The following is a 16842-nucleotide window of genomic DNA, read 5'->3' as shown; positions in this document are numbered from 1 at the left end:
GGGGGGGGAGGAAGGGGGAACTGATCGCAATGATAGACACACATCAATGATAGACACACTACCACCAGCACCACCCAAGGGGGACAAACTGGGGACAAACAACAGAAACCATGGGGGAAAGGAGACAGCAGTTGGTGTAAGATATGAAAATAATAATACTGTAATTTACAATTTATCAAGGAGTCATGAATTCAGGTGGGAGAATGAAGGGAGGGAAAAAAAAGAGGAGCTGATACCAAGGGCTCAAATACAAAGTAAATGTTTAGAAAATAATGATGGCAACATATGTACAAATATACTTGATATAATTGATATATGGATTGTTATAAGAGCCCTCAATCAAATGATCTTGTTAAAAAGAGCAACTCCAGCCTGCCCTATGTAGCAAAGAAACCCTTACTCAGGTTGTAGCCTGATGATGTCTCCTAGGGGTAAATGCTGTGGAGAAATTCTTCTCCTTCTCTTCCTGCTGGCCTAGATCCTGGATCTGACGGGACTTGAGTCTGTGACCCATTATGTGACCTGCCAACACTGGGAGCTGTCGGCAGCCTGCCATGTGATCTTGCCAACCTTGGGATCATTCATCTTGGCCTCCTCAAGCCTGTCTCCTTGTGCGTCCCCCTGCATCCTGGTTCACTCACCAGCCGCTGCGTTGAGACTGTAAGGGCCTGCGGCTTAGCATCTGGCCCCAGACCTGAGCTAGGCTAGTACTGCCGGTCTGTGGCTGCATGAGCCACTTTCTTACACATATATGGGTGTCATTACTTTTGTTTCTCAAGTCTACTACAATGATCTACTATTATGAAGTCTTCATCAACAGTTACACTGTGGCAATATACAAAAACATAGAAAGTGTAATGGTGATAGCCACAATACAAGGCTAAAAAGCCTGTAGAACAGCACCTGCACCAATTAGTTTATTAAAATAAATGGCTACAAGGATCATGTAATTAAGTCAACATATATCTAAACCTGGAGTTTGCTTTCTGAATCAACTAAATTAATCAAAATATACTTTATAACTCTCTAATAGAGTATAAGCAGGTATACTTCTGACTTTCCCTTTAAGTATTTAAATAGCTATTTAAAGCAGCAAAAGCAATCAAAAACAAGGCATGATTCATTAAAATGTCTAGTCTTAAAATATTGAAGAGTATTAGAAACTGGTATCAAATAAAAATACAAATTACTAATATCACTTAAAAATGTCTTAAGTAACACTTTTGCAATTTTAGTATGAACCTGAAATCCCTTAACATTGAAACAACAAGAAAAATAAATCTGTACAAGTTATTAAAATACTAGAATGTAAGCTTGGGACGGGTTCATCAAAGAATCCACAGTACGATCACAGTACCCAGAACACACTGGGTTTTTTTTATGAAAGTGCTCAATAGTGGTTTAGTGAATAAGGAGACTTCTGTTTATGAGTCATGGCTATTTGGAGACAGACTTCTCCCATCTCAAAGTCCTAAGGGAAAACCCAAGGGTGATACTGTGAGGTGAGGTGACCAATTTATATGTATATTTCCCTGCTCTTACTTCCATGACACTAGACTTCGGGTGAAATCCATCTTCAATCAGATGGGAACAAATGGGCAATCTACCCACAGGTGATAAATGAAGCTACAGGAGGAGGCTTCAAAAAGTTCATGAAAAAATGCCATTACTTTTTAATTCCTTTTTCCACAAACTTTTTGAAGCCCTCTTGTTATCTTATATTTTGAAACAGAAATATCAAAACCAATCTAATGGCCAAACAGCAAAAAATCATTAGTGAAGTGCTTTGAACGCTGTGGAGTCTTACCTCACCGTGATAAATCAAGATCTGGAAGAAGGTGTCCATGAGGAGAATGCGATCCGCAAGAATGCTGCTGCTGTCCAGGAGGACGGGCTAGTGCGAGGGAGGCAAGAGGGAAGAGGGAGACAGATGAGTTAAAAAAGACTTGATAGTCTCGCCAAGATATTTCAAACTGTTCAGTTCCTATTTTACAACTTAAAAACCTTTGCTATTATTAAATCTTATGGTACATTTTAACTTCATTTTTCAAAATTCTCGGCATGGAATAAATTAAGAGTAGAATCCAGGAGAAATCCAGGATGACTGTTAGCCTCCTGGTGGCCCCCCTGACTCGTACGGGTAAGGTGTGGAATACAGCAAAGTTGGAGCAGAGAGAAAACTAAATAGTTCTGAATATGTCATTAAAAGGAATGACCTAGACCAACGATATCCATTTGGGAACCATACTCTTAAAAGATGGCATTTAAACCCATGGGATTAAACAACACCAGTTACAGAAAGAAAAGATAGAGGCCAGAAGATTGAGCCGTGGAATGTGGCAACATTTTGAGGCCAGAAGTTATAAAAGAAGACGAAAACCGGTCAGTGAGAACAAGGAAAACTCGCTATGTGCAGTATCTATCACAGAAACCTAGAGCACAACCATTTCAAGGCCAGTCGTCACCAGGAAAAGAGCTATCGAGATACGGGATGTTGGTGGTCTTGATATGGTAAGTCATCTGAGTATAGTAATGGAGCACAACATTGATGGAGACTGAGAAGAGAATGCAAAGGGAGAACATAATTTTGTGACTTTAGTTATTCTAAGAAATAGAGTGGCAATTAAAGAAATGGTGAAGTCAAAGTTTGGGTTTTGTTTTTAATGAGTGCTTTTAAGGGCTCCATCAGTGTGAATGAGAATGATCCAGAAGGAGAAAGAGACGATGCAGGAGAGAAAGACAGCTTCCAGATCAAAGTCTTAAGAAGATGAAGCTAGAGGTTGTGGTATCAAAAGGAAAGGTTGGATGGGATTCAGGGATAAAATGAAAAGGATGGAATTTGATAGAAGCAGGCACTGTGAATTTGGGATTGCAATTTTCTCCTGAACACATCTACATCTTTCAGATGTCATTTGTTATTTTGAAATAAGTTATTTCTAAAACTTCTTTTTCTGATTCAAAGCACAAGACCAAAACATGTGGCTACATCTAAATTTTTTTTTCAAAAATAGGTTTTCCTAGAAAAGTAAAAATGATTCAGAGAAAAAACAAAACATAAAAAAGTGTAGTATCTGCTATTCTACAAAAAAGCAAATACCATCATTAGGAGGGATCATAATCATCAGGTGCTATAAAGCAGTCTCTTGACTCTGGTGGTATAGTGGGTTATGTGCTGGGCTGTCAATTGCAAACTTGGTGGAATAAAGATGAGGCTTTCTGCTTCTGAATAGATACCTATTTTCGAATTTGTTGTTTTTGTTACGTGCTGTTGATTCACTCCAACTCAGTAACCCCCAGTGGAGCAGAACAAAATATAGTCATTACACGTTTTAAGTGGTAAAAGCAGACAATTTCACTACAGATATGTTTTTATTTATTTAAAAACAAAAGTAAGTGAGACCGTTTGTTATGGCTAAGTTCTCTACTAAGCAATAACTTCAAAAATCGGTCTGTATAGCCTGTGTGATCATGAGGTATCAACGGAATCAGATATCAGGTATAAAAAGATCCAAAACAACTATATCGAAGCGAATGAAGGGGGTTGGAATGGCAACCCAAAGCCCATCTGTAGACAACTGGATATCCCCCCACAGAAGGGTTATAAAGAAGGGATGATTCAAGATATAGTATATAGCACCAATGAATCACACATCATTCCTCTAGTTCCTGAATACACCCCCCACCCCACCCCCACTACCATGACCCAGTTCTACCTTACAAATCTGGCTAGACTGGAGAACACACATTGGTACAGATAAGAGCTCTGGACACTGGGAATTCAGGAAAGATAAACCCCTCAGGAGCAGTAGAGGTAGCGATATCATGAGGGTAGGGGGATGGCCAGGGAGGGGGAAGGGTGGGAAAGGGGGGGGAAGGGTGGGAAAGGGGGAACCCATCACAAGGTTGGATATATAGCACCCCCCAAGAAGACAAATAACAGAAATGTGGGTGAAGGGAGACAATGGACAGTGTAAGATACGAAATAACAACATATAACTGATCAAGGATTCCCCGGGGTGGGAGAGTGGGGGAGGAAGGGGAAAAAGAGGAGCTTATACCATAGACTTCAGTAGAAAATGTTTTGGAAATGATGGCAACATATGTACAAATATGCTTGATAAAACTGATGTACAGAATGTTATAAGCGCTGTAAGCACCCCCAATAAAATGACTTAGAAAAATAGTGTGTACAAATTAAATAGAAAAAAAATGTTTTTTTCTATTAACTGTTTAATGGTTACAAAAGACCAGAGAAAAACTGAGAACATGGCAAAGCAAGAGATTTTGTTTAGACAGAATGTCCTAATTGTCAGACACTACTCTATTTTAAGCTACAAGCTATAGAAGCACCATCATGCAGGACACTTTTATTTATTTTGTGTGTGTGTGTGTGTGTGTTTATGTATTTGCTTTTTTCTTTATCGTTTTATTGGGGGCTCATACAACTCTTATCACAATCCATACATACATCAACTGTATAAAGCACATTTGTACATTCGTTGCCCTCATCATTCTCAAAACATATGCTCTCCACTTAAGCCCCTGGCATCAGCTCATTTTCCCCCTCTCCCCCCACTCCCCACTCCCTCATGAACCCTTGATAATTTATAAATTATTATTATTTTGTCATATCTTGCACTGTCCGACATCTCCCTTCAACCACTTTTCTGCTGTCCATCCCCCAGGGAAGAGGTTATATGTAGATCCTTGTAATCGGTTCCCCCATTCCACCCCACCTTCCCTCCACCACGCAGGACACTTTTAAGAGATGTAAAAGATTATCATAAGCATGGGAGGATTTGATCAAACACTTACATAAAAACAAAAGGACAAAGCACTCCCCAGTCCCTTCCACCTTATTTTATTCATTTATTTTTATAACTTCTCTAAAATGTCCTCATGTCGTTTATGGCATATGGAAAGCACTCACTAACACATCTTGAAAGAATATGTGAATAGCAAGGGATAACCATTTATTTTAATTCGTCTTTATATTTAGTAACTGTATCTAAAAAACATTTACACTGGTTTCATTTGCTTAGTGCCACACATCAGAGCAACTGGAAAAAAATGTTTTCGTCCTTCCAGTCTTACCTCTGGTGGTCCACTAAAAGAATATGCATAGAGTATAGGCTGAACCATGATTAGAGACTGGGTCAGATCTTGACGCATAAAATGGTGACGGTAATAAGAACTCTCGTCTGGACTATTATTAAAAACTTGCAAGAAGGGTGATCTTCTTAAATGAAACATAAACTGTGTAAGACAAAACATGAGATACCTGTTAGCAATCTTAATATTACAATAGGAAATTACTATTACAAAAAGCATCTGATTAAAACCATTAATACAATAAAACAGTAAGTTAATTAAGAGCCTTCTAAATTACATTTCTCAGAAAGGGACATTATTTGTGAAATTTATCTACTTTTGAAAAGTAAAACAGAAAAAAAATTGTCTGAGAAAGCGAGAAGCCCCCACAGGAAAAGCAGGAGAGGGACAGAGGTGTCTCAGACAGACAAGGGCTCGCTGTCAGCAGTCCGTTCTGCCTCGTGGAGCTCCTGCAGCACTGAGTACAGCCGCTGCCCTGGCTTCCCAATCTATCCGTGTCGAGGAAGCAGAGAGCCATCTTCAGGCTGGTGCTTTCAAACCGCCGACCTTGCTGTTAGCAGCCCACCACCTTGTAACCCACTCTGCCCAGGGCTCCTGAGCTACAAAGCAAGATTTCCCAAACCCCTGGCTCTGATATACATTATTTAAGGTTGATGCAAGTAGTTAGTGATCAGTTTTCTTTATTTTTTATTCATCATTCTGGCTACGTCTCTGGGCTTTTTCATAAAAGCCATTACCGCCAGAAGGCCTTATGAGATTGTCTACTTTTACACAGTATTGGGAAAGGTCTTCACTGGTTTTAAAAGGAAAGAGTAAAAACAATCTTGTATGTCCATGTGAATCTTAATGGTTAACTCCCGCCCTGCCCAGACCTTCACTACTTTCCCCTTCATCTCCTGCCCTGCTTCTCATACAAGGTATCAAACAGATATGAAGCTAGGACTGATTAAAGGACAGCTGCTCTGGGGCTTGGGTAGGATGACAACAGTCAGGCTCAAGTGCTCCCACGCGTTTCAGCCACTGCCGTCAGCTTTCCCCAGCCCTCAGATCCAGTGCCTACCGATCGCCTACGGCTGGAGCTCTCTCAGCAGCTCTCCCCACACATGCCCGTCACTGAAGCTCTCAACTCTTCAGTGGCCACGTGGCATTGAGAGGCTTTATCATTCCTCTTCACGCACTGCAATGCCTAATTAGTAAATTTTCAGGTAAATAGTGTGGAGATGACAATGTTTCTTAAATGTAGTCTATGCTACTTTGTACGAGCACTTCAGTCTCTACTTCCAGTAATGACTAGAAAGAAGGAGAATGGGATGTCCAATTCTTTTAAAGATCTAGAAACTTTAAAAAAAAGCCCAGAATAAGGAGAAAACATGAATGAAAGTGAGAAGTTAACCCAAATACTTAGGTAGATGGTCCTATTCCCTTTCCAATCCGTTTCTGCAACAAAAACAAGGCCTGGAAAATTCCCAAAGCAGAAAAAGGAAGGGTTTTACAATTCACTGCCATCAAGCCGACACCGGTTCACAGCAACCTTTAGGACAGGGTAGAGCTGTCCCCTGGGTTTCCACGGCTGACCTTGAGGACTGCAGCCCAGTGGGCAACCACTAGGCCAGCGGGTCTCAACCTGTGGGTCGCAATCCCTTTGGGGGTCGAACGACCCTTTCACAGGGGTCGCCCAATTCATAACAGTAGCAAAATTACAGTGATGGAGTAGCAACGAAAATAATTTTATGGTTGGGGGTCACCACAACATAAGGAACTGTATTGTATTAAAGGGTCGCGGCATCAGGAAGGTTGAGAACCACCGTACTCGGCCATCAACTGTCTTACCTGATTACACAAACCCCACCAGAAGTTTGCAGAAGTCTCCCTAAAAGCAGGTGGTTTCTAAGTAACTGATAAATAAGTGATCTTCGGAGAGCAGCTTTCCAAAGAAAGCTGAGACTTTATAGAGTTTTGGTGGGGAAATATCCGGTATATCTCATCATTTCAGGCGATGCTAAAATCACCTCCAGGAGCGCTCTGGCTATACTTCCTCCAAGACAGACATGGCTCGTCTTTTTGTCAGTATTCTTTATCAGCACCGCAATTCAAATGCATTGATTCTTCTTCCTTACTCAGTGTCCAACCTTCACATGCATATGAGGCAATTGAAAATACCACGGCTTGGGTCAGGCGCACCTTAGCCTTCAAAGTAACAGCCTTGCTTTTTTAACACTCTAAGAGGTCTTGTGCAGCAACTGTTACCACCCAATGCAATGGGTAAATCCACCAACCTACATTTTGTTTTGTTTTGTTTTGTTTAAACCTACTATTTTAAAACTAACTATCAAATCAACACATGAGGGGCTAATGTCACTGCCTCAAAAGAAAAAATGTACTGCATGGCAAATCATATTAGCTTGTGTCCTATTTATCTGGTGTGTCACCAAAAAGTGATTCTCAGGTAAGGAGACTAGGCCATAAGACTAGCTAGTAAATCAGTAAAAATACCTTAGATGAAATCCTTTGGATACTAATTCTATTTCACAGTAAGGTTGCAGTATCAATTTCTATTCACCACAAATAATGGCTATTTACAAAATCAAAATTTTAAAGGCACTAATATTCTTTTCACTGACTACATACAACACAATATTTATTTATGTACCCTTGAAAAATATACCTAACCAAAACTATAACCCAATATAACATGTCTTATAAGATGAGCAGTAACAGACAAGTAACAAGAAAAGAGTCCAAAGTTACTGGGGCACTAAGAAGAGACTGTGGTCTTTTTATCAACTCACCTGCGGATAAAGAGAGAACGTTTCTGAAAATCTGAAGGAACTTGGATCATCTTTGTGATACTCTCCAAATTTCTGACACTACATAAAATAAAATACATAGTAATGTATTTCTTGGCACAAGAACTAAAACTGTTAGCTATATGTATTCCATTTATAAAAAAGTTATTACTTTTTAGGAGGTAGAAATTTGATATAAGATACAATTGAATTATTACTGAAAAACTTCTAAGAAATAGCTTACAATTAAAAAAAAATACTTGGATTTCAGAAGTAAACAATACTTTGCCCCAACACCGTTAACAATTTATTTTATAATGTCTAGATTTTTTTCAGTCTCTGATAACAAAGAAAGAGCTCTTAGATTATAAGCATAAGAACTCAACATATGTCACCTTAAGAATTTACCTAAGACAGACAACAGCCACGTAACTGAACTCTCAATACACCAGGACAACAAATGAGTATCGCTGGCTTGAACTTTAACAACCAGAAGCAAGAGCAAAACAAAGGCAGAGTAGAGAAAAAGGAAGTTTAGAAACATGAACAGGCAATCTGATGAGCAAAGAGACACAAAGGTAGAAATCAGAAGGGAAAAAAAAGGCTGTAGAGATTCATATACAAAATATGCAAGCTCTGAAGTTGTCCATTTCCTTAGGTGCTAGTCAAAGCTAAGTATTAATCTCATTTGTCTGGTCTGACAAGTGAAAACTACTGTCTCCTATACTGCAATTGTGTTATAAGCAAGACTGGTTACTTTTTTTTAATGTTTCCTGTTTGTTTGTCTTGTTTACGGTTTAGGTTTATGTTTACTGGTCATTCCCATTCTTTCTTTTGTCCTCATATTCATGACCTTTACCCATTTTTCATGCAAATCTGATGTAAGAACTCATATAGAAAAAATGTAACCATCATACATAGAACACATATTGTCATTAAATTCTGTTGGTGATATTTTAGTCACACACGTTTTTCCCCCTATTTTTATGTAATGAAATCTTTTAATATTTTCTTTAATGACTCCTGCTTTTGGTTTCATCTTTTTAAAAAACGTCCTCAACCTAAAGCTTAAATATATATTAACCTATATGAGGATGCCTCAAAAAATTTGTGGAAAATGGAATTAAGGTTAAAAAAAAAGGTAATAAATTTTTTTCTAACTTCCTGAAACCATTCTTATTGATACTGTTTATTTTACATATATATGTAGATTTATAAACCTTTGGGTTACTCCTTAAAACTTTGTAAAACACCTAGCCAAGTCCCTAGCTTTGTTGTTCCTATTGTTACATGGCCACTGGCCCATGGTGACCCCAGGCACAACAGAGAGGACACCGACAGTCCTGTACCCCACCACGAGGAACTACAGATCAGACCCTTCTGATGGGCAGTTTTCACTGAACGACTCTGGAAGTTAATTGTCAGGCCTTTCTTCTTTGTTTGTTTTAGTCTGAAAGCTCTGCTGAAGCATCATATTGTTGTTAGGTACCAGCACCCTCACAGAATGCAAACCTCTGTTGACAGCAGAGTGATAGCTATGCATGGTCAAGTTCACAGTTTTCAAGGTGTCCTCTTATTACAGAGCAAATAACCCATTGCCATAACAACAGAGGAACTTAATTAAGCACCATAGGTCATAATGTGGATGTTTTTGAAATGTTAAAAAGGCAAGTAAATTGGACATTATCAATAGCTCTATTATTTTGTAATCTAGACCTAGATTATCAATACCCACTGACACTACTCACTGTTATCACTTACAGTGACCATTGCCCATGGGCTTTCCAAGGCTGTAAACCTGTATGGAAGCTGACTACCACATCTTTCTCCTGAGGAGCAGTTGCTGTACTCAAGTCACTGGCCTATCAGCAGCCAAGTATTAACCACTAGGCCACCAAGGCTCCTTCAGCTACTAGTCTATAATTTATGGTAATGTACATAGTTCTTATACCACAATTACTTTCTTTTAAAAGGAACATTTAGTAGAGTCATTAAAGTGATAATAGAAAATTAAAACCGCAACAATGAAGATGAAAATATGCACACCATAAGTTATAGTAATTTAGGGTTAAATTTTACAATAATTATTTAAACTAACTAAAAAGAGGGGGGAATAATAGGTTATAAACAGAAAAAAGCATTGTTTCATTAAAAGAAAGAACTGCATTCTACTATTCATTACTATGCCTTTCTCAGTAACGAACAGAACATTACAGAATATTTCAGTTAACACTGTAAGTACTTTGGGTAAGATTATCTGCATCAAGCATTAATACAAATAAAAGCACAGTACTTTACAAAGCACAATTTTTACTGCTTACCAGTCGAATAAGTTGTCTGTCTAGCCATCTGAGGACATCTGGCCCTTCCTCTGTCTCTGCTCTATATATTGCCAGGCGGGCCATAAGGATCGCAGCTGCCTCTTGGTCAAAAGCAGCAGCAATGCTCTGGATTTGAGTCTGAGCATCTGCCCAGCTAAAGGGAAAAAACAAAAACATAAGTATGCTGCTACTCACACTATCGTAGTTGATTAAAACCAATTTAAGTTAAAAAGAGACACCAAATTACTTCAGTAATACTATCAACATTCAAAAGTCCAAAAGTACCTTAAAAAATTAGCATGTTTTAAAAATACCAGTAATGGCCACTTCAGTATACCATTCAATGTTCTTTTCAGAGAGGCAAATCCAAATCTGATATCCTCTAAAATGACAGTAAAAGCAAGCCTCCACTCACATTTCTTGAAAATATTTTCACAAGTAAAAATATTAACACACACAAGAGGCTAATAAATTTAAGGAGAAATACCAGTATTGTTTCATTCTAATTTTACACATTTTTTAAATCCCCACATATACAAGCGGGTAGCCCCTAAAAAACAGAAAAAATCTCCACTTCCGTAGTACAGCAAGCAACTCGCTCAGAGTTAGTGCACACAGTCGTCTCACCTAGGGAGGTTCTCTCTGGTCACACTGAATTTTTTTGTGAACATTTTGCTCAAACCTCGTTTTTTTATGATGGCAAATTCAAGAGAACAGCAATGCAGGAGTGAAATTTTGTTTTCTGCTCGAGAAAAATGCCACAGAAACTGCTGTGATGTTGAACACAGCTTACAAAGATGTGGAAAACTCAAGCATACAAGTGGTTTTCTCATTCCAAAAACGGTGAAATGTCGACTGATGACAAACCTCATTCTGGAGGTCCGTCAACTTCCCAAACGGATGAAAATGTCAACAAAATTCATGCACTTGTGCTCGAAGACTGACGACAAACCATGGGAGAGATGGGGAAGTTACCTGGACTACCTTGGAGCTCGGTTCAGTGAATTTCATCAGAAGATTTGGGAATGAGAGGGTTGCTGTGAAATTTGTGCCTCGGGTTCTGACTGACCAGGAAAAAGAGCCTCGAGAGGAAACATGCCGTGCTTTGAAAGAACAGCTCCTAAGCAACACGGACTTTTCCCCAAGGTCATTACTGGTGACAAGGCCTGGTGCTCATCTTCCAACCCTGAAAGCAAACCTCAGTCAAGTCAGTGGAAGATGCCGTCATCACCTCAGCCAAAAAAACCTCGTCAAATAAAAATCAGAGATCAAGACGATGCTCAATTGTTTTTATGATGTGAGAGGGATAGTACCTTTGGAGTTCATTCCACCAGGTCAGACTGTTAATCAAGCTTTCTATTTAGAGGTTCTGAGAAGATTTCATTAACAATGTGCAACAAAAAGATCTGTTTTTTGGCATGCGGGGACTGGTTGGACATCATGACAATGTACCTGCTCATGTAGCCATCTCAGCGCACCAGTTTTTGGCAAAAAAACAGCATGCCTCTCTTGTTCCACGCACCTGACTCACCTGACCTCACTCTGTGCGGTCTCTTTTTGTTTCTGCCAATGCAGAGGGACATGAAAGGAGAGCAATTTGAAGACATAGAAGAGGTGAAGAAAAAAGCAAGAGGGTGCTGTCAGCCGTCCAAATAGAGGATTTGAAAAATGCTTCCAATAATGGACCCGCAGATTTGACGATTGTATTGGATGTAATGGAGAGTACTTGGAAAGTGATAAGGTTGTTTTGTAAAAACTTTTTAAATACATAGCTTTGGGGGGAAAAATCCCATGTTTGGGCGGGAGGGTGGTGGAATGAGCTGATACCAAGGGCTCAAGTAGAAAGAAAATGTTTTGAAAATGATTATGGCAACAAATGTCCAAATATGCTTGACACAATGGATGTATGTGTTGTGATAAGAGTTGTATAAGCCCCAATAAAATGATTTTTTTTAATTATGGGTTTTTTTAGAGGGGGTACACCCTCATATATATGTATGTTATAAACATCCATCTGAAAGGATAAATATAATACAAAATAAGGGTCTTTTCTCAGATGGCTCTCAGTTCAAGTTCTCTTGGCCAGAAAACCTAGGTTTCTGAACTAAGTGAACCTATAGACAGTAGGCCTGGCAGCCCCCTCATTCTGGGGCTACTCGTCTTGTGCTCTCTGGCTCTACTAGTGCAGCTGCTCTACCACTGCTGTGTCACAGCTTCCTGTCTCCTGGACCTAGGAGTTTCTGCACACAGTGATCTCAGTACTGCATTTCACTCCTGGCTCTTTTCTCTGCATGGAAGTGAGATCCCCATTCTGCTTCTGGGATGGATCATTTTATACCTAGCAGAATGGCAAAACGACCAATTCTCACAGTAGAGTTCTTAGTTTTCACATCACAATCTTATTAACAATTACTCATAATTGTATCGCATAATCCCATCAGCATCTTTTCCCCACCTTCTCTTACCCACACTCGTCAATAAAAGAGGAAATATACACGATTCCACCCAGTCAATGGTAGGAGTTACAGAGTACGGCTAAAAGAGCCATATTAAGTAATTCACTGAACCACAAATTTTGAGGGGGATGGGACGGGGAAGGTTGTTATAAAATCTCACATAACTTTTGCCAATTTAACTATTTATAAGTGTACAAAGAAATAATTTATTCTTAAAAAAGCTAGTGGCACTCAATTCAACTTCTCTCCTCAAAGCTATGCAGCTAACACAATCTGTATGCTGAGCAAATAATCAGAGAAGCTAGATTATATGAAGAAGAATGCAGCCATCAGGATTAGACGAAGGCTTATGAATAACTTGTGAGATACAGATGATACAACCTTGCTTGCTCAAAGTAGGACGACTTGGAGCACTTGCTGATAAATATCAAGACTTGCAGCCTTCAGTATAGAGTACACTTCAATGTAAAGAAAACCAAAATTCTCACAACTGGACCAAAGTAACATCATGAGACATGGAGAAAAGATTGAAGTAGCCAAGGATTTTGTCTTGCTTGGATCCACAATCAAAGCTCATGGAAGCAGTACTCAAGAGATCAAATTGACTCATTGCATTAATAAATTCACTACATAAGACCTTTTTAAAGTACTGAAAGCCAAGGATTTTACTTTGAAGACTAATATACAACTGACCCATGTCATATGTTCCATCACCTCATATACATGTGAAAACTGGACATTAAATAAGGAAGACCAAAGGACAGATGCATCTGAATCACAGTGAGGGTGAACAGCACTGAAAATACCATTTCTAACAGTTGACCTTGGGGTTAGTAGCTGAATACAGAACCAGCAGCCAAGGCTACTCACCATTAATAGTCTGAGAAGGACCATACCATAATAAAGGTGATAAATATTTAAGTATCTTACATTTACTCGCTCTCACAACAGTACCCAAACCACAGAGCAAAATAGATGCTAACGACTTGGCAAGCAAATTAAATGGAACCCTAGGGTGTTCAACAGTTAACCAACAGGTCAGTGGTTTTAACCCACTAGCTGGTCCCTATAAAGCTTTGGTAAAGATTTACAGTCTTGGAAACCCTATGTGTAGTTTGGCTCTATTCTATATAATCTCCATAATTCAGAATCAACTCAATTCTGTATATTAAGTCAGTGAATTAAGTAACAAAACACAATAAATGTAGCTAAAAACTAAATTTAGTCATTACTGTGCTATTTGACTCACACACATGCTTTCTCTCTCTGTCTCTCTACATAATATATATGCTACTACTGCCTATTATAGGAGCTCTGGTAGAGTAGTGGCTAGGAGTTGGGCTGCCAACCCCATGGCCATCAGTTAGAAAGCATTAATCACTCTACTGAAAAAAAGGGAGCCTTTCTATTCCCATAAACAATTACAGTCTCAGAAACACATAAAGGCAGTTCTACCCTGTCCTATAAGGTCGCTATGAGTTGGCACTGATTTTATGGCCTTGAGTTTTGACTTGACTGCCTATTATATAATAATATGTGCACTGGGAGGTTTTCTCCTCTTATGGGAATGGGGTAAAATAACTTTTTTTCAGAGTGTATCTCAAGAGTAGCTACTTTTTTTTGTATTTCCTGAAAGTTCAAAGTTCTTAACAAATATCTAAGTTCATTTAGAAAGAAATAAAATGTTATGAGTCACAAATATTCACTCTCTAGCCATACATGTCACCCAAAATAGAAACCTAGTTTGAAAGTCCTACCCAGAAGAGCTTAAGCATTTAAATTGACCTATGGCAAATTCAACATACTTCCTGGCAATAGTGGTCACTCGGATGCGTCTCTGCCCACTTGAATGCTGATACTGAGTCACAAACTGGATTGCACCACGCCCTCCTTGGGGAATTGGAGCATTATGCTGTGTAAAAATAAATTAGTAAAAGTTATTCAAAATCTATTACTAGTTGTTGCCATATTATCCTCACACAAATGAAATACAGCCTAAATCATCTTGAAGGACACTTCCTCCCAATGCATACAGAACAGCTATGATTTAGGAGAAAAGAAAAATGATGAAGGATGAAGGAAGTCATTCAGCTAGGGAATCAATTTCAAGTATACAGACCAAACACAGGGAAGGTAAAGGCAAACGTGTAAAGAAATCATCAGACAAGGAAAAGCCTACGTGAGGCAATTCAGGATGAATTTGTTGTTGTTAGGTGTCAAATGAGTTGACTCAGAGCAATCCTAAGGACAACAGGACAAAAGATCTACTATCCACTCCTGGGTCGTCCTCACAGTTGCTGTGTTTAAGCCCATTCCAGCAGCCACTGCAACAATCCAGGGAGGGTCTTCCCCAGTTTTGCTGATCCTCTACTTTAGCACGATGGATGAAGTCGTCTAGGGACTTATCTGTCCTAATAACGTGTCCAAAGTATGAGAGAAGAAATCTTGCCATCCTCATTTCTAAGGATAATCCTGGCTATATTTCTTCCAAAATCAGGGTGTTTGTTCCTCTGGCAGTCCGTGGATCTGTCAAACTTCTTCACTCTCACAGCTGTATGTCTCTCTGGGCCTCAGCTTCTCAGTTATGTGGTCCCTTAGTCTTTACCTTGTTTCATGAGCTGGGAAAACCACCACTGTCTGTTTCATGTTTCCCCTCTACTCCGCAGTCTCAGCAATGCGGCAGCCTCTGCCATCTCTGCCGCCCTTGCCACTTCACACAGTGATCTCACATGTGCTCCACGGATGAGTCTTCTTTCTAGATGGTTATGGGGTTTTCTGTCTTTCAACTTTGAGATGGCTCTTTTATCTAGAGGAATGGCAAGACTGACCAAGGTCTAGATGATGACCGGCTACCACTACCCACTGCTCTAAAAAAGATATTAGAAAGTTCTGGAAGAGTGGATGAAAAATGTGCGAAACAACTCAAAATAAAAGAGGCCAGGCTTACTGATCAAAGATGGTGAAATCCCCGAGACTATGACACTTAATAATTCCTCAAGTCTAGAGTTGAACTTACCCCCATACTTGAAAATCGACCACATACTATCAAAGGGACAGCATTTATTCAAGATAATTCAGAAGTTAGATAAGAAGGGATAAAAGAAACTGCAGGGAGAAAGTGAGGTAAGTGATGGTACACTGAGGAGAGAGCAATGATGATTTGATACAAAATGTGTATGAATTGTATGTAAACTGATCATCTGCTGGAAACCTTCATATAATTCACAATAAAAAAATTCAAAGCCAAGATCTGTTCTTGAGATACTCTCTAAATTCAGGTGGGATATACTCGAAGTCGGATTTTGACTCTTATGGGCTGGTTTTAATTTTCTTCAGCTTCCATCTGAATTTGCGTATGTGCCACTCATGAACTGTTCTACAGTTACACCCTGGCCTTGTTATGCTGATGATACTGAGCTTCTCCATCTTCCCTTCCCAAAGACGTAGTCAATTTGGTTCCTGTGCATTCTGTGTGGCAAATGTACATGGTGTAATTGATGTTATTGATAAAAGGTATTTGCAGGGAAGCACTCACTGGCCTTCAAAACATCGATCAAGTGATCTCCATCTTGCTTCTACCGCAAGACCGTATTTTCCAACTACTGACCCTCCCTCTTTGTTTCTAACGTTCAAATTCCAATTGCTAGTAATCATCAATACATTCTGATCACGTTTGATCACTTTAAGACTGAATAAGTTGGTTGAATTCTTCAATTTCTTCATCACTAGCTTTAGTGGTTGGTGGATACATGTGAATAATAGTTGTTTTAATTGGACTTCCTTATAAGCACATGGATATCATCCTATCACAGCCCCTGTACTTCAGCTAAAACTTGAAATATTCTTTTTGAGAAAGAATGTAATGTTAGACACTGTGAATGTGTCTTTCCCAGCTGAGAAAACCGTATGACTGTCTGAGTCTAAATGGCCAATGTTACTCCATTTCAGCTCACTAATGAATAAATAGGTTATCAAGCCCCATGAGTTCCAATTCATTTCTAACGAATTCCAATTTTCCTAGATTCATATTTTGTATGTTCCACATTCCAATCACTGAAAGGTGTTTGCAGCTGTGGCTCATCTTCAATCATGCCCCATCAGCAAATCAAAGTCTCAGAAGCTTTGTTCCATCAATGACATTCAGGTCAACTCTACGCCCTTTCCGGT

The 16842-nt window shown here is 39.2% G+C and overlaps 1 protein-coding gene across 1 annotated transcript in view; it reads right to left on the bottom strand.

Annotated features, from left to right (window-relative positions):
- Nucleotides 1-16842, bottom strand: part of SEC23A (SEC23 homolog A, COPII coat complex component) — a 58168-nt gene that overhangs the window by 8317 nt on the left and 33009 nt on the right. Inside the window, exons 13-17 of the mRNA XM_004698545.2 lie at nucleotides 14481-14587; nucleotides 10220-10373; nucleotides 7902-7979; nucleotides 5095-5256; nucleotides 1808-1894 (exon numbers count right to left, since the gene is read on the bottom strand). Of these exons, the coding sequence (XP_004698602.1) occupies nucleotides 1808-1894; nucleotides 5095-5256; nucleotides 7902-7979; nucleotides 10220-10373; nucleotides 14481-14587 (588 nt within the window). The remainder of the gene's footprint in view (nucleotides 1-1807; nucleotides 1895-5094; nucleotides 5257-7901; nucleotides 7980-10219; nucleotides 10374-14480; nucleotides 14588-16842) is intronic.

Source organism: Echinops telfairi, unplaced genomic scaffold (genome assembly GCF_000313985.2).
Source record: "Echinops telfairi isolate 266 unplaced genomic scaffold, ASM31398v2 ScPeMD7_18;HRSCAF=68, whole genome shotgun sequence".
Taxonomy (NCBI): Eukaryota; Metazoa; Chordata; class Mammalia; order Afrosoricida; family Tenrecidae; genus Echinops; species Echinops telfairi.
Note: the sequence above shows the minus strand (reverse complement) of the source record. Positions and strands in the feature narration are given on the sequence as shown.